General features: G+C 45.5%; 1 protein-coding gene across 1 annotated transcript; it reads right to left on the minus strand.

The window, feature by feature from the left end:
* Positions 1-822: 822 nt before the first annotated feature.
* On the minus strand, positions 823-14252 carry ESS2 (ess-2 spliceosome associated protein). The gene is given in 13 exon segments (XM_087705700.1): positions 823-1466; positions 1469-1589; positions 2745-2862; positions 3797-3904; positions 5186-5288; positions 6148-6219; positions 6221-6282; positions 7565-7644; positions 8717-8751; positions 9825-9994; positions 11206-11301; positions 12105-12273; positions 13996-14252. Coding segments are annotated over 13 exon segments (1452 nt in total). The 5' UTR covers positions 14152-14252; the 3' UTR covers positions 823-1304.
* Between the last annotated feature and the right edge of the window lie 3711 nt (positions 14253-17963).

A 17963-nucleotide genomic window follows, 5' to 3' on the forward strand; every position in this document is an offset into this window, starting at 1 on the left:
TTGGAAAGCTGCCCTGTCAATATTTTCCAAATGAGGTGCTGTGCAAGGAAAGGCTGGGCACAGAGTCTCTGAGATTCATGGATTCGGTCGTTCGATTCGTTTCAAGGGTGTGATGATCTGTCTTAACCAGGTGCAGGCAGGTTGCCAGCTGCACCAGGCCACCGAGATGCCAGGGTAGCAACACACCACCTTACCTGAAAAATAGTTTGTTCTCTCTCTCCCCCCCCTCGCTTTCTCTCAGTGTCTTTTTGCACTTCTTTCTCCCGCTTTTTCTCTCTCTCCTTTCCTTTTCTCTCTCTTCCCTTTTCTTTCTCCCTCTTTCTCTCTTTTCCACCCATTCTCCTTCTTTCTTCCCCTTGCTCTTTCTCACTCTCCCCCCTTTCTCTCCCCCTCCCCCACTCCCTCTTTTTTCTCTCCCCACCTTTCTCTCCCCTTTTTCTCTTTCCCTTTTCTTCCCCTTTCTTTCTTTCTCACTCCCTTTTCTTTCTCCCCTTCACTTTCTTTCTCTTCCCCATTTTTCTCTTTCTCCTACTCTTTCTCCTACTCTCTTTCTCACGCTTTTTCTCTCTCTCCTTTCCTTTTTTCCCTTTCTCTTCCCTTTTGCTTTCTCTCTCTCTTTTCCACCCATTCTCCTTTTCTCCCCCTTGCTCTTTCTCACTCTCCCCCCTTCTCTCCCTCTCTCCCCACTCCCTCTTTTTCTCTCCCCACCTTTCTCTTTTTCTCTTTCCCTTCTTTGTTTCTTTCTTCCCCTCTCTCCTTTTTCTTTCTCTCTTTTCTTTCTCTTCACTTTCTCTCTTCCCCTTCTTTCTCTTTCTCCTACTCTCTTTCTCACATTTTTCTCTCCCCCCTCTCTCTTTTTCTCTCATTCTCTCTCCCCTCTCTCTCTTGCTTCCCCCACCCCCCATCCTGAGTCTTTCACCTCGCAACGACGGGTGCCGGAGCCACACCACGATCCGGATTCCTGCTGGATCTTGGAGGCGAAGCCTGTCTTTATTCAATTAAGAGAGCACCCCCAAGGCAAACCAGCAAACTGTGTTCAGAAGGGCCGGTGCAGTGCAAGCAGTTCGGGTTACCGTCTTCCTGGGCAATCGATCCAAAAGTTGGAACCAATTTTCAACTCAAAAAGCCTTACTCTCCCTCCGCTCCTTCTCCCTGGCTAGCCAGGATTAGGGCAACCCAGGACTGCAAAGGCAGGAACGATCCTGAACCTCAAGCCCACATCTCCTGTTGCTTTCGATGGGCGTTATTGTCTCTGTCAGGATTGGTCTATTGGGCCATGCTGAGACCCCGACAAGAGGACCGGGTCAAAAGAAGTCCGACGCTTTACGTCTTTTAGGCAGCTGCAACAGGTTGTCCGTAATAGAGGCGGGATCCTGAGCCACGGGGGTCTGAGAGAGCGTCCTGGAGGTTGGGGTGACCGTGGGGGTCTGCAGGGCACCGAAGGGGTCTTGTAGCCGGGCGTTCTCACATGGGCAGGGGACGGGGTGTAACTGGCCCGCAGAGCTTTGTCCGTGAACTTGCTAGCAGTACGGTTCACTAGGCGTTGCAAGGCGGGAGACATAGCTGGGCTGAGTCCTTTTGGAGTGAGGCTGGAAGGGGGGGGGGGGAGAGAGAGAAACAAAAAAACCAAAATTAAGGACTTCAGAGGTTCTGTTAAGCATTGCTCAGCCCGCAGCTAGGATGGTGTGATAGTGCAGTGGTTAGAAATGCAGTAGGGCAGGCAGACTATACCCCAGAGCATGGAGTTCGATCCCGACAGGGCTCCAGGTTGACAGCCTTCTTTTTTTTAAAAAAAAAAAGATTTATTGCAATGTTCCTTTTTCCCCATCATACATACTTTATGTATGCTAAGCTTAACTTAGAATTCTATCTTTCTGAGGTCAGTAAAATGAGGAGACCCAGATTGTTGAGGGCAAGAGGCTGACTCTGTAAAACGCTTAGAGGGGGGCTGCACTGTGAAGCGGTATATACGTCTGCTATTGCTATCACTGTTTTCCTTCCTTCCTTCTTTTCCTTCCTTTCCTCCCTCCCTTTGCAAGGATTAGAATGTAGTACTGCAGGCTAATTCACTGCTCACTCCAGGAATTCGATCCTGAGTGGCTCAAGGTTGACTCAGCTTTCCATCCTTCCGGGGTGGGTAAAATGAGGACCAGATTGTTGGGGGCAAGAGGCTGACTTTGTAAACCACTTAGAGGGGGCTGTAAAGCATTGTGAAGTGGTATATGTCTAAGTGCTATTCCTTCCTTCCCTTCCCTTCCTTCCTTCCTTCCCTCCCTCCCTCCCTCCATGGTGCACAGTAGTTAGAATGCAGTATTGCAGACTAATTCTGCCCACAGCCAGGAGTTCGATCCCGACTGGCTCCAAGGTTGACTCCACTTTTCATGCTTCCATGGTCCGTAAAATGAGAACCAAGATTGTTGGGGGCAAATAGGCTGACTCTGTAAACCACTTAGAGAGGGCGGTAAAGCACTGTGAAGAGGTAATATTGTCTGTCTGTCCTTCCTTCCTTCCTTTCTTGCGCCATCCATCCATCCATGGTGCACAGTGGTAAAACAATATTCCAGGCTAATTCTGCTGCTGCCAGCAGTTCGATTCTCAGCAGCTCAAGATTGACTCAACCTTCCGTCCTTCTGAGGTGGGTAAAATGAGGACCCAGACTGTTGGGGGCAAATGGCTTATTCTGTAAACCACTTAGAGAAGGCTGTAAAGCACTGTGAGTGTGGCTACCTTGACAGATCGCTCACCTGGCAAGGTTCTCCGTGACCCTCCTCAAGGCTTCTTGTTTCTTGGATCTGTTTTTAGCAGCTGCCTCGTTGGCCATCTTAAGCCCCAGCCTCTCTCGGCGCCCAGGTTCCAGGATCTGTGAAAATACCAGCTGGTTGGAATCTGATCCTTCTGACCATACCTTAATCACTCCTTACCCTTTTCTCACTGGCTGAGAAAGCCAATGTTCTGACCAAGGCTTCCCAGATCACGAAGCCAAATTCCATGTCCCAACAAAAAACCCTTTTATGAATTGACTGTGAATTCTGCTCATTCCCATCCAGAAAAGTCTTTCAAGGAGGATTTTACAGTCACAGACCTTATCTGGCTTGGAGAGCTGCCAGGCCGATATCTGCAAAACCTGGCAAGGAGTCTCGGAGTCATGAACCAATTAAGTGAACTAGTTGTCTCTCCTGCAAACTCCCCTCCCCTTCCGCTCCTCTTTTAGTCCCTCTGAGAGGGGCCATTCATTGTCCACCTGTGGCCTTACTCCAAGTCAACCCCTGTTCTTTAGCTCTTCCCTTCGTCTGGCAACTCAGGCTCCAGCTGTTCGTCTGCCTCACTAATGTCTGACTCTGAAGGCAGCTCATAACTGGCATACATCCCTGGCCCCATCTCTGCCTCCGACACAGAGCCCTCATCAGAGCCTTCCCCAGACTCCAGGACTGGCCATCTTCCTCCCAACCTCCCTCACTGTCCGGATCTGTCAGCTCCAGGCCACAACAGTCTAGAGCAGCCCTAGAACCTATTTTCCCAAATCTTCCACAAAAAGTGCCGTCCAAATCAGGGCAGGTGAAGAGCCAGGTGTTTGCTGCACTGACTCAACTATTTAAGTTATTGGGAAAGCCGTGTTACTAAAATTAACAGCTAAAGTGATTCACTTATCAACTGTGGCAAAGAAGAAAAGTTTTACAAAGAGAGACAAAACTCACTTAACAAGCATCTCATTTAGCCAGAAAATTGTGGTCCTCATTTAAGGACTACCTGCATAGGGATAGGACTCAAAGGGGATGTTTTAAGAACTTTAAATACCTGAAAGCCGGCCCTGGCGTCCGGTCGACGTAAGGTGTGTCCGAACCTTCCAACCGCAATGGGGTGCTTTCTATCTCCCCCCAGGTCATAAGAGGGGAGTCGTTCACGCCTAGAGAGACACATTGGCCAATCAGTGAATTTGATGTGGCAGGAAACCACTGGCTCGCCCACCTAAACACTAGTGCACTTGATTCAAATATTTGGGGCGAGGGACATCTCCCCTTACAGATCCGCTGGAAGAGAAATTATTACAAAAGAGAAGATACTGAATCCTAAAAAATTAAAAACAGTCCTTTTGAGGGGCCCTTGGTGCTCTCTGAGCTTGGTGGTTTTCTTGCCGACGTTTCATGACTCAACTGGGAACATCATCAGTGCTAGAAGGGATTGGGTCTGGAGATAGAAAGATAGAGACAGACAGACAGAAAAAGAGAGAGAGAGAGAGAGAGAAGAAGGAAGACTGTAGCATCCTTGGTGCTCTCTGAGCGTGGTGGTTTTATTGCAGATGTTTCATGACTCAACTAGGGAGTATCACCAGTGCTAGAAGGGATTGGGTCTGGAGATAGAAAGATAGAAAGAGACAGACAGAAAGAGAGAGAGAGGAGAGAGGGAGGGAGAGAGAGAGAGGGAGGGAGGGAGGGAGGGAGGAGGACTGTGGGGTCCTTGGTGCTCTCTGAGCGTGGTGGTTTTCTTGCAAATGTTTCATAACCCAAACTAGGTAAATCATCAGTAGCAAACCCCCCCTCCCTTTAGCACTGATGATGTTTGGGTCATGAAACATCTGCAAGAAAACCACCAAACTCAAGAGAGCACCAAGGACCTCTCATGTCAACCCCAAGCTACAAATATTCTCTATGAAAGGTGGTGAATTTTTTTTAAAAAAAAATTATAGAAAGAACCAGAGCTTAAATACTAGTTCTGTCAAAAGACATCTGGTGGAGTACTGTGAAGCTGTTACCATGGCAACTCCATTGCGCTGTACTGTAGAAGCCGTTTTAACAGCAGTACAGTAGAAGCCGTTTTACAGCAGTACAGTAGAAGCCTTTTAAGGCACAACAGGCTGTATTTTAACAGAACACACCCCGAAGGGTGTTAGGGGTGTCTCACCCCCCATAGTATTTGTTTCCAGAGAGTAAGTCATCTGTGTATCAAGTTTGGTTGAAATTGCTCGAGGTGTTCCAGAGTTATGCTGGAACACACAAACACACAACACATTTTTATAGAAGAAGAAAGAAGGAGGGAGGAGGAGGAGGAGGAGGAGGAGGAGGAGGAGGAGGAGGAGGAGATGATGAATGATGATTGGGGAAGCTGGAGTGAGTGTGTGAGTGTGTGAGTGTGTGAATGTGTGTATGTGTGTAAAATATAACACAACAAAAAGGATTTTCTTTCTTACCCGGAGCGGGGGAAGGTGTGGCCACAAACCCGTATCCGTTCACCTTCGGAGATTCCTGGGGGATGAGCTCCTTCCCATCGGGCCCCACTTTGCCTTGTTTGTACTGGGATTAACAAGGGAGGGAATCATGCTTAGCGTTAATTACAGAGTACTTTAAAGGAGCCTCCTGCCACCCTGCAAAAGTGGGAGGAAACAGCTAAAAGGCTCAGGCTGTTAAAAAACACACACAAAGATTTCGGTAAATGGAATTAAAGCAGAGGATCCAACTCTCCCCCCCCCCCCCCCGGTTTAAACTAGAACATTCAGAATTTCTTTTCTTTCTTTCTTCCTTTCCTCCTTCCTCTGCTTACCATTTCTTACCATTTTCTCTCCTCCCCTTCTTACTATTTCCTACTCCATCTCCTTCCTTCTTTCCCTTCCTTTGCTTATCACTTCCTCTGCTTCTCCATGTTCTTTTTCTCCTTCCCTCATCTCCTTCCTTCCTTTGCTTACTATTTCTCCTCCTCCATCTCAATTCCTTCCTTCTTCTGCATACTATTTTCTCCTCCATCTCCTTACTTTTCTTTTCTTCCTTCCTTTGCTTGTCACCTCCTCTGCTTCTCCATGCCCTTCCTTCTTCTCCTTCCCTCATCTTCCTTCCTCTCCTTCCTTCCCAGCTTACCATTTCTCCTCCTTCATCTCCTTCCTTCCTTCAATTCCTTCCTTCCCCTGCTTACCATTTCTCTTCCTCCACCTTATTTCCTTCCTTCCTTTGCTCACCATTTCCTCTGCTCCTCCATCTCCTTGCTTCCTTCCTTGCTTCCTTCCTTTACAGCATTTCCTCTGCTCCTCCGCCTCCTCCCTCCCTTGCCATTCTGCCTTTATTTCTCGTTCTATTTGCTATGATTCATTGGCCGGTTCAAGGCAACCAGAAACAGCCCTCTTATAAATAAAGTGGATATGGGAAATTTTTATGCCCTCACCTGAGCATTGAGGGCAGCTGCTTGCTGAAGCTGGCTCTTGCTCACTGCTTGGCTAAAGGGATCCTTCAAGAAAACGGGTGTTCCTGTGGGCAACCTCGCATGGCTTTTTAAACACCTCTTCCTCATCAGGAACCCCTGAAAAGACACAGCACTGTATTACTCACAACCCTGCAAATTGGGGACGCAGCATGAATTCCTGGCCCATTTCTCCAGTGAAAGGGCAGAAGGGAGCAAAGAGCAAAACAACCTCAGCCTCACAAAAGAGAGAGCTGAATCACCCATCAAGCAAAAACTTCCCCTCGCACCTACGTGCTAGTCGTTCCCGGCTCTAGGAGGCAGTGCTCATCTCCGTTTCAAAGATGAAGAGCCAGCCCTGTCCAAAGACGTCTCCGTGGTCATGTGGCCGGCATGACTCAATGCCCCTGAAGGCGCACGGAATGCTGTTCCCTTCTCACCAAAGGTAGTCCCCATTTTTTCTACATATCCTGCCTTATTTTTTTCACTCAAGGCAGTGAGCATATCCAACACATCTTCTTCTGCCCCTTAACAACAACCCTGTGAGATGGGCTGCCTGAGAGAGAGTGACTGGCCCAATGTCTCCCAGATGGTTTCATGCCTAAACAGGACTAGAACTCACCCTCTCCTGGTGATTGACCCAAAATCACTCACCCAGCTTTCATAGGTAAGCCAGGACTAGAATTCACCTTCTCCTGGTGACTGACCCAAAATCACTCACCCAGCTTTCATAGGTAAGCCAGGACTAGAACTCACCGTCTCCTGGTGATTGGCCCAAAATCACCCAACCAGCTTTCATGGCTAAGGTGGGACTATAACTCACCATCTCCTGGTGATTGATCCAAAGTCACCTGGCTATCTTTCATAGCTTGGGCAGGACAAGAATTCACCGTCTCCTGGTGATTGGCCCAAAGTCACCTAATCAGCTTTCATGGCTAAGGTGGGACTATAACTCACTGTCTCCTGGTGATTGGCCCAAATCACCCAACCAGCTTTCATGGCTAATGTGAGACTATAACTCACCGTCTCCTGGTGAGTGGCCCAAAGTCACCTAATCAGCTTTCATGGCTAAGGTGGGACTAGAACTCACCGTCTCCTGGTGATTGGCCCAAAGTCACCTAATCAGCTTTCATCGCTAAGGTGGGACTAGAACTCACCATCTCCTGGTGAGTGGCCCAAAGTCACCTAATCAGCTTTCACGGCTAAGGTGGGACTATAACTCACCATCTCCTGGTGAGTGGCCCACAGTCACCCAGCCAGCTTTCCCGGTGTCTCTTAACATGTACAAAAAGCAACCAATATAAGCTTGATGAAGGGGGAAAAACACCATTATTAGCCAACTTCCCCCCCACCCCCTTTTACAACAAACAGACCTTGTCAGACGGAGCACAAGCAGCCTCACCTGGTGGATAATACATCAGGGAATTCTTTGCTTTGTATTCCCATGTCTCCACGCCAGCTTTGCCACTCCCCAGGGCCCTGCTGCTCCTCCATTGACGGGAGAGCTAGCTGCTCCTGATGCGCTGAAACGGGAGTAAGTAAGTAAGTAAGTAAAATCTTTATTACGGTCAAAAACCAGCAATACATATTAGTTTCTACTTACTAAAAATACTAACATTAAAATATAATTAAAAAGTATTGACATTAAAAGTGGATAGTAACATAATGGTCCAAAGATTGTTAGAGGTATGTCCAGATAATTGGTACAAGATGGTACTATACTTCTGTAGCCAGTTTTTTTCTTATGGACATTGCAGCAGCACAGAACTTTGCCACTGCATACGTGGTAACCGGGTTAGTGTCCTGGAGGAGAAAGCCTAGATAAAAATGGTTTGCCCTCCCTGGCAATCTCTCTAATAAGGGGAGAATATATGCAGACCTACAAGCTCTGTATAGCTCGCAGTGTAATAGAACATGTGAATTATCTTCCACTTCTCCTTTACCAGATATACAAACCCGTTCTGCTATAGGTGTTCTCTTATACCTGCCCTGGAGGTGTGCTGAAGGAAGAATGTTAAATTTGGCTCTGAAGAAAGCTATTCTTTGTTTTGGGGAGATCAGGTCATTTAGATATCTTGTCAATTCCCACACACCCTATTTGATTCTGTCCCTACTGTGGAGAGGCAACCTATTTAGTTCTTCTTGGAACTCCATGTCCCTCATTCTATTGATTACTACTTGCTTTGCTTGCTCAAAGCCTAGGGACATTAAGAATAATGATGAAAGCCCATAAGAGCCCAGCTTGTGATCAACTGCTTGTTTCCAGGGGGAAGCTGAAACAGGAGAGAAAAACACCATCATATGCAAGCAAGGAACGGACAATACTGCAATGTAGTTAGGAGTAAATTAACATTTTAGCCTTTTGAGCATTTCCAGCTTCTCCTCCAAAGAACTCGACTGCATATCCTGTGGGGAAGAACCGTGTTTTCCCGAAAATAAGACAGGGTCTTATTTTCTTTTGACCTCCCCGAAATAAGCGCTTGGCCTTATTTTCAGGGAGGTCTTATTGTTTTTGAGGTGCAGGAGGTCCCTTAACCTCGGCCCGCAGATCAGCTGATCCAGAGAGGGCCAGAAGTTCTGCCTCTGTTTCTGGCACACTCTTGCCAGCCCTGGCGTCGCTGGGCCTGCCGCTGTTTTTGCGCCCGCCACTAAGAGAAGGGGCGTGGTAGCTAGGTTTTGCAGGAGCGGCCTCCCAAGGCCATTCCGCGTGGATGGCAGGTGCATGTGGGGGCGCATGGGGCATGTTCCCCCCCTCCCCGGAAATGGCGGGGACTGGCTGCGCATCCGTTTAAATGTTTTAGGGGAGGGCTTATTCTTGTCGTTCAAAAGCCCAATTGGACTTATAAGCCGGGGAGGTCTTATTTTCGGGTAAACAGGGTAGGTTAGACAAGGAAAGCTTCAGGGCCTCCTCCCCCCCCCCCCCCCAGTGTGGGTTTATGTCACAGAGATAATTGCACATGGCTTTCCGGGAGCCAAGGAAGGGCCGTGAGGTTTTAATAATGCGAAGCCAAAGGGATGATGTGATGTGTGCATGTCACTTTCTCGGGCGCACGGGCTGGGCTCAGAATTGTTTTAGGTGTCTTGGGAGAAAATAGGAATTTTTTCCAGTTTTTTTTTAATTGTTATTTATTAGTTGGAAAGCATTCGGTTGGGTAGCTGCACAAAAGACGTTCGGAAACCACGTGCTGTCAGTTGTGCAGAATAAGGCGGTATTACTTTTCTACAACGTAAAACTGTCTGCTTTTGAAAAGGAATGACATGGCACTACTGTCATCTTTCCATAGAAGAAAAGCCAGTTTAGAGAGCCAGCTGGTGGTGGAGGAGGCACCACGCTAGAAACTAGGGAACAGTGAGTTCTTAGGCATGAAAGGCAGCTGGGTGACTTTGGCCCAATCAGCAGGAGACGCTGAGTTCTAGTCCCACCCTCGGCATAGAAGCCAATTGGGTGACTTTGGGTCAATCAGCAGGAGACGGTGAGTTCTAGTCCCACCTTCGACATAGAAGCCAATTGGGTGACTTTAGGCCAATCCCTTCCTCTCCGGGTCTTTAATAAATGCGGAACAAAAAAAAAATAATCTAAAATATATATATTTTAAAAAGCCTCTTTTCTTTGACCAAGGGAGGATCAATCCCTTCACCCTGGCTCCAAAGCTGCTCCTTACCTGAGCGAATTCCTCTTCGGCTTCGTAAAGCCAATAATGCTTCGCTTTCTCCTTCTCTTCAGCCACTTCCATGATCTGCTCGAAGGACGCATTATCCTCACTGGTGTGTTTGGCCAAGAAGTTGTCCAAACACGGCAGGGCGTCTTTGTTTTCTTCTTCCTCCGCTTCTCCTGAAGAATAAAGGAAATGTCATTTGGGGGGAAAGGAAGAAAGAAAAAATCCAGACACACTAAGAAGCACAAGTTTTTTGAAAGATCAGATCCTCTAAGCTGTGTGGAGCCGAGATTGACTGCTCTGATTTTAATGAGATTTTTAAAAAAACTATAAAGAAAAATAACTCTTTATAGCTCTAAAGATAACTCTAAAGATGTAAAGTTATGTATCTATAACGCTTGCGGAGAGATGGGCTGCAATAGCACTGAAGAGTCTTAGACTTACATTATGTTTCAGAGTATAAGACACACCTTAGTTTTTGGAGAGGAAAATAGCAAAAAATAAATAAATATCTGCCTAACAGGTATTCATCTGGCTAGCGTCCTTAGTCTGGTCTGCTTCAGCTCATAGGTTTGCTGGTGTTGAGTGCACGCATGTGCTTTTTACCCCCTGGTTGGGGATAAAAAACAGCTTCTAAAGCACAGCTGATCGTTGGAGAGAGAAGCAATGAGAAAAGCAGGGGAAGGCGGAAGATCGCTTTACTCGTTAGTGCCTCATTAGGGGAATAAAAAAAGCTTTGAAAAAGCTACATTCGGAGTATAAGATGCACCCAATTTTCAGCCTCTTTTGGGGGGCTGTACCGTATTTTTATACTCCAAAAAATACGGTATATACCGCTTCACAGTGCTTTTACAGACCCTCTCTAAGCGGTTTTACAGAGTCAGCCTATTGCCCCCAACAATCTGGGTCTACATTTGACCCACCTCAGAAGGACGGAAGGCTGAGTCAACCTTGAGTCAGTGAGATTTGAACTGTCGAACTGCAGCTAGCAGTCAGCTGAAACTGCACTCTAACCACTGTGCCACCTTGGCAAATAAATTTAACAAGTAAATTTCATTTCTCACCAGCCAGCCAGAGCTGAAGAAGAAAGGTGCTTTTTCAAGAGGCAACTGGACTTTCTGGTTTTTCTTTGAAGATGTTTCGCTTCTTATCCAAAAAGCTTCTTCAACTCTCAGCTCTTCCTCAGCTGAAGAAGCTTCTTAGATGAGAAGCGAAACGTCTTCAAAAGAAAGAACAAGAAAGTCCAGTTGCTTCTTGAAAAAGCACCTTTGGTACGAACCTTTAGTTGAGAAGTTTCCTGTTCCTGGGCGTTATTAGCAATAAATCAGTTTCATTGGAACATCCCTCTCAAAAGGCAAACCCAAAGAGTACTAATTAAATTGCTTACCTTCATCGAGAGATTTCGACGTGAATTTGGGCTTACTCGGCACAGAAGGATCACCGGGGTGAACTTCGGGAGTTTCAAAGGTTGCCGGGGTGACATCTGTCTCAAGGAACACAAAACACAGGTTTACAAAATATAGAAAATGATTGCTCTGAAATGTCAAATCCCCATTGAAAAAAATCCCCAAACGCTCAATCTCAGCTAGCCTAATTGACAAATGGATGCTTTGAGGTTGAGCATGGAAGGGGAGTTTTCAGGCCAAGTTTCGTTTCTTGGCAGGAAACAAAATCCAAGATAACAATCCAATAAATTGGTAATTGATCTACTGGTGCTTTCAAATGACAATGTCCCTTCAAAGGAATAAAGATGAGTGAAAGGGGAGGGGAGTTTTCAGGAGACATTTAGTTCAATTCATTAGGGTGAAGATCTATTCCTGACCTCTTGCCAAGTAATTGCTGCTCCAGTCTGGAAGATATTGGCCTGGCAGCTCTCCAAGCCTGATAAAGGCCTGTAGTTGTGAAATCTCTTGACTGTTGGCTGGGACTTTGTTGGAGAGGAATTCACTTTAAACTAAACAAAAGGGGTTTTATCTGGACGAGGAGTCGACTTCATGCTTTTGGGAAGCCTAGGTCAGAATAGATGGACACTGAAAGCAAATATACATATCACACCTCTGGTCCCATCAACGACCCATATTGGATCCTAGGAGGTCCAATTTGGTCGGTTACGGGGACCAGAGCTGAACAATCCCAGTTAAAAGGGCAATGAATGCACTCTTGGGAGACCTGAAGGCCAGGTGAGGATCAGATCCTCATGGAGAAACTATGTAGTGGCTAAGAATCAAATATGACTTGATGGCACAAGTAATTGAATCCATCAAGCGATCAGGCATGCATATTTACAAGGTGCAGGTGTATCTCTGGCAGCTTTGCCCAGGGAGGAGCCAAACTTGATGGCTATCTGCCTCATCTTCTCCAAATCACCACTCTCTTCGGCCTCCAGGTATTCCTTCTGGGCACGCAGCTTCTCGACATCAGGGAAGAAATCCCTCTGGATAATTTTTTCCAGGCTCTGAAAAGAACCAATATGTTTCCCAATAAATATTTAAAACAGGAAGCATTTGGATTACACAATTCTGACGTCTTATCTTTTGATACAGTGAGTCGACCGATTGGAACTCAAAAACCCTTAAGAAAAAGGCTCAACAAGCTATGTATGTATGTATGTGTGTATGTATGTATGTGTGTATGTATGTATGTAGTATATATATACACACACACAGTTTTTAGTCTTTTGAATTTGCCTCTACTTTATTCTTGGAGACATTGGTTAATCGCTCTTAATTGCCACCAAAAAAATCAGAGAAACATGATCGAGACATCATCTAGAGCCCTTAAAAGCAGGGGGTTGGAGTAGATGACTTCCAAGGTCCCTTCCAACTCTGTTATTCTGTTAAAGATTTATGCTGGTTCAAAATACACCAAAAATTGGAATGCAGGCAGTCCTCGACTTACAATCATTCATTTAGTGACCATTCAAAGTTACATCATTTATATTCTACTCTATATTCCATTCTATTCTATCCTATCCCTATTCTATTTCTATTCTATATTCTCTTCTAGTCTATATTCTATATTCCATTCTATTCTATCCTATGCTATTCTATATTCTATTCTATCCTATTCTATTTCTATTCTATTCTATATCTATTCTATCCTTATTCTATCCCATCCCATCCTATCCCTATTCTATACCTATTCTATAGTATATTCTATTCTATCCTTATTCTATATTCTATTCTTTTTTTTTAATTTTTATTTTAAACACATAAACAAAAACAAACACATGACTTAAAACAACATAGGAACAAGAAGTTCCATCATATATCATACAGCAGTTCCGTATCGGTTTCTTTACAGTTAGTGTTTTCCCTTCTGTACATTTCTATCTTGCATTCATGGTCTCCTTATTCGTTATCCATTTTTATGCACAATTCTATATTTATTTATACTTAGCTATTTATAACAAAATATTGTTTACCTATATTGTGTTTTATATTCTTACTGTCATTTATTCTCTTACATATAATTATAGGTATACATTCACATAGTTATTCTTTTTCTTTCTCTCCTACTCCTACCCTCTCTTCCCCTTCCTGCCCTCTCTCCTTCTCTTTCTCTCCCTTCCACCCACCTCTCCTTACCTCTTTCTTCTTCTTCCCTTACCTCTACTCCACTCTTCCTCTTCCTTTCCTACTATCTCTCCTTCTCTTTCTCTCCCTTCCACCCTCTATTCTATTCTATTCTATCCTATCCTTATTCTATCCCTATTCTATATTCTATTCTAGTCTATTCTATCCTATCTTTATTTTATCCTATCTCTATTCTATTTCTATATATTCTATTCTATATTCTATTCTAACACAATAAAAAGGTTAAACCAGAAAAAAAACAACCAACTGTCTCGCTTAGCTATGTAAATTTTGGGCACAGTGGTGGTCGTAAGTCGAGGACCAGCCGCAACAGTAAAGCCAGGGGGATATTAGCAAACTATGCATTTGCATAAGAGATTAAAGACATGGAATGTGAGGCTTTTTTCATGGGTAATATTTTAATTTTTTCTCCTCATTTTCCTCCTCCCTCTCCAGCCTCCGCACGACGACCCTGCGAGGTAGGCCAGGGGGAGAGGAGAAAAAGACCTCTGGGCCCCCTATCAGGCGGGAAAGCGCCCGAGGGCCGAGAGGCGACGGGCAGTCGGGTCCCCTCGAAGGCCTACTCGGCGTCGTCCCCTCACCTGAATGTAGGAATCCTCGTCCAGGACCCTCTTAGGGCACTTGGGGGCTTCCTGAGGCGCCTCCTTCCGCAGAGCTACGGCGGAAGCCTCGGTCTGGACGGGCACCAGCGCCTGGGCCGAAGCGCCGCACCCGGCCGGGCTCCCCGCAGGCTCCATGACGCCCCACGAATCGTCTCCCGGGGCAACGCAAGCGAGGCCTGGGCCGCCACGGGCTCTCACTTCCGGAAATACGGCCACTTCCGGGGACGCACCGGAAGCGCTTCCCCGTACGCCGTCCCGGCGTGCGCACCCAAGGCCACGCCCCCCAAAGGTGTGGCAAAGGGAGCATGGGAACGCCTCCTCCTGACGTCAGTCCACCCGTGGTGTATAGAGGTAAAGCGAAGAGGCAGCACGCGATCGATTCGGGTTCTGTTCGCAGCTGCAGCGGGCAAGGAAGGTGTTGAGTGGTTCGGGAGCGACCGGCCGAGTCTACTCTGCAGGGTCGTCGTTGAGCTGATCTTAGACTCAGACCCCCTAATTTTACCCCTTCCTCCCCACCCCACCCAAAAAAACAAGTGGATATCTGAAAGGGAGGGATTTGCACCTCTGCGACCACTACGCCTCTCTTATAGTATAGTCTTAATTGTCATTGTACAAAATTAATACAACGAAATTGGTTATTGATTTATTTCTATCTTTGCAAAATTTGCATTGTTAGGAATCTTGGGATCAGCGAGTGCAAAACCTTCCCTGAGCTACTTTGCATATTGCATTGTGTTGTGATGCTGTCAATATTACATTTTTTGCATTTTACACACCCCAATCGACATCTAAAAAGCCACAAACAGCAGGCACTATAAATCATCTTTTTTTAGTGACTCCATAATCCCTTGCGGGGTGAAGTCTAGGCAACGGAATGGAGCTGAGTGTTTTAATGGCCGGATGCCCTTCCTGTCGCCAATGCAGAGGTTTTTTTTTTTCAGCAGATATATTCTCAGTGTGCCCAGAGAAAGAAATATCTGCCTCTACCTAGGATTAAACCCACAGCCTCCTGATAGTGAGGCGAAAGCTCTCCCTCTAAGCCACCATGCCACTCACAACAGGCACTATAAATGCCACAAATAAAAACAGCACACAGTCTGCTAGAGAGAAGATCCCTGAGGATGGGCTCCAGCACAAATCTGAAAGTTGGGAAAACAAAACCTCGGACTGACCCCAATTGGATGCTGTAAAATCATTACAATAGAATAGAATACAATAAATAGAATAGAATAACAGAGTTGGAAGGGACCTTGAAGGTCTTCTAGTCCAACCCCCCATCTAGGCAGGAAACCCTACACCACTTCAGACAAATGGTTGTGCAATCTCTTCTTAAAGACTTCCAGTGTTGGAGCATTTATAACTCCTGGAGGCAAGTTCTTCCACTGATTAATTGTTCTGTCAGGAAATTCCTCCTCAATTCTAAGTTGCTTCTCTCCTTGATTAGTTTCCCCCCATTGCTTCTTGTTCTACCCTCAGGTGCTTTGGAGAATAGTTTGACTCCCTCTTCTTTGGGGCAACCCCTGAGATATTGGAAGACTGCTATCCTGTCTCCCCCGGTCCTTCTTTTCATTAAACTAGACATATCCAGTTCCTGCAACCGTTCTTCATATGTTTTAGCCTCCAGTCCCCTAATCATCTTTGTGGCTCTTCTCTGCGCACTTTCCAGAGTCTCCACATCTTTTCTACATCGTGGCGACCAAAACTGGATGCCGTATTCCTTCCCAAGGCTTTATAAGGTGGTATAAATAAGACTGAGTATTTGTTGGTAGGATTCACTGGGATTTTCTGTGTTTCACTCTGAGTTGTGTTGAGGGGGGGCGGTGTATGAAGGGAGGCTCAGCCAATGTCATCGTACGTGTGTTGTACTCTGACAATAAAGGTTCAGGGGGGGGGGGAGCCTGGCTTGATAACATCAAATCCGATGCAAAGTTGAACATCCCACAATCGAAAAAAGCTGTGATTGACACGAAGAGCACTTGCCTGTGAAGTCTCCAAGAATCACACACCACTAAATGGTTTAAAAGAGCAAAAAAAATGCACACGAAAGAACACAACGTTCATTTTTCTTCCTTTTTATTCGTCTGCCTGTGTAAGCGATGGAATGTTTTCTTTTTCAGATCTGGGCTGAAAGCAGATAAAACTGTAGCAACATCAACGGGCCAGAAACTAGCTAGAAACATTCAACTTTGCAAAACATTTTATGTTTCAATCCTATGCTGGGCTTTTGGGTTGGCTAGCAAAGCAACTACAAGTCCTCAACGTACGACCATCTGTTTATAGACTGTTGGATGTTACAATGGCACTGGGGGCAAAAAATAACGGAAGGACAGAGTTGGGAAGGGACTCTGGAGGTCTTCTAGTCTGACCCCCCACCATTCAAGCAGGAGCTCCTATCACATTTCAGGCAAATGGCTGCCTAAGTCTCTTATGATTTATGGCTGGTCCTTGCACTTACGACCGTCACGTGATCATTATTCCAACGCTCGCGTGCGGTATATATTTACGGCAAACCTCGGGATCCTGTGTCCTTCGCATCCTGTCCCGAACAAGCAAAGCTGACGGAGGAAGGTGGATTCACTTAACAACTTCACGATTCACTTAACAACCACGGCATGAAAAAAGATTGTAAAATCAGGTGTGACTCACTTAACGGCTGCCCCGCTTTGCAATGGAAATTCTGATCCCCTGTTGTTGTCATAAGCAGAAGACAGGTATATCAGACAAGCGGGGAATTGTCATTTTATCGTAATTTATGTTAATCAGAATTGCTAATTGCTAACTGCTTACTAGAGAAGAAATGAATACAAGCAACTGACTCAACATGCCACCACAAGTGAGCCCGGAATTTAAGTTGCTAAGTGAGAAACGTGTTAAGTGGAGTTTTATCCCAATTTAAGAACTTTCTTTCTTCAGTTGTTAAGTGAATCCCGCTTCCCCGTTGACTATGCTTGTCAGAAGGTGACGGAAAGTGATCCCGCGACTCCGGGATGCAAACATTATAAATATAAAGTGCCATGGTGGTGCAGAGGTTAGAGTGCAGAATAGAATAGAATAGAATAATAGAATAGAATAGAAAATATGAATAGAATAGAATAGAAAATATGGAATAACATAGAATAGAATAAAATAGAATAGAAAATATGAATAGAATAGAATAAAATAGAATAGAATAGAAAATATGAATAGAATAGAATAGAATAGAAAATATGGAATAGAATAGCATGCATAGAATAGCATAGAATAGAATAGAATAGAATAGAATAGAAAATACGGAATGGAACGGAATAGAATGGCATGGAATAGAATAGAATGAGTTGGAAGGGACCTAATTAAGAGTGCGGTACTGCAGACTACTTCTTCTGACTGCCGGCTGCCTGCAATTTAGCAGTTCGAATCTCACCAGGCTCAAGGTTGACTCATCCTTCCATCTTTACAAGGTGGGTAAAATGAGGACCCAGAGTGTTGTGGGCAAGGGGATGACTTTGTAAAACGGCTTAGAGAGGGCTGGAAAGAACTGGGAAGTGGTATATAAGTCTAAATGCTATTGCTAATATGAGTCAATTTTGATCACATGACCCCAACGGGTGGTAATTGTGATCAACAGACATAAGTCAATTTTTCAGTGCCGTCGTAACTTCGAACAGACACCAAGAGAACGGCTGTAAGTCAAGGACCATCTTTACTGAGCTATCATGGCACGGAACCCAACAATTACAGGTAAATCGGGCGTAATGACTGAACACAGCCTGAGGGGCGCTGATGGATCAATCGTGGTTAACCAAAACAGGATTCCGTGGGATATGTGAACACGGCTAACCTATAGCTTGTTCCTGTATGGATAACTTGGGTTCGACCAGTCCATTAACAGTTCTCTTCGGAGGAAATCTTGGCTCCAGGAAGGATGAGTGTGGAAGCTGTCGCTCGTTTTTGATGTCTCCATTTGGCCC

Source organism: Thamnophis sirtalis, unplaced genomic scaffold (assembly GCF_051295495.1).
Source record: "Thamnophis sirtalis isolate CommonGarterSnake01/CBP01778 unplaced genomic scaffold, rThaSir2_p1.2 scaffold_2, whole genome shotgun sequence".
In the NCBI taxonomy this organism is placed as follows: Eukaryota; Metazoa; Chordata; class Lepidosauria; order Squamata; family Natricidae; genus Thamnophis; species Thamnophis sirtalis.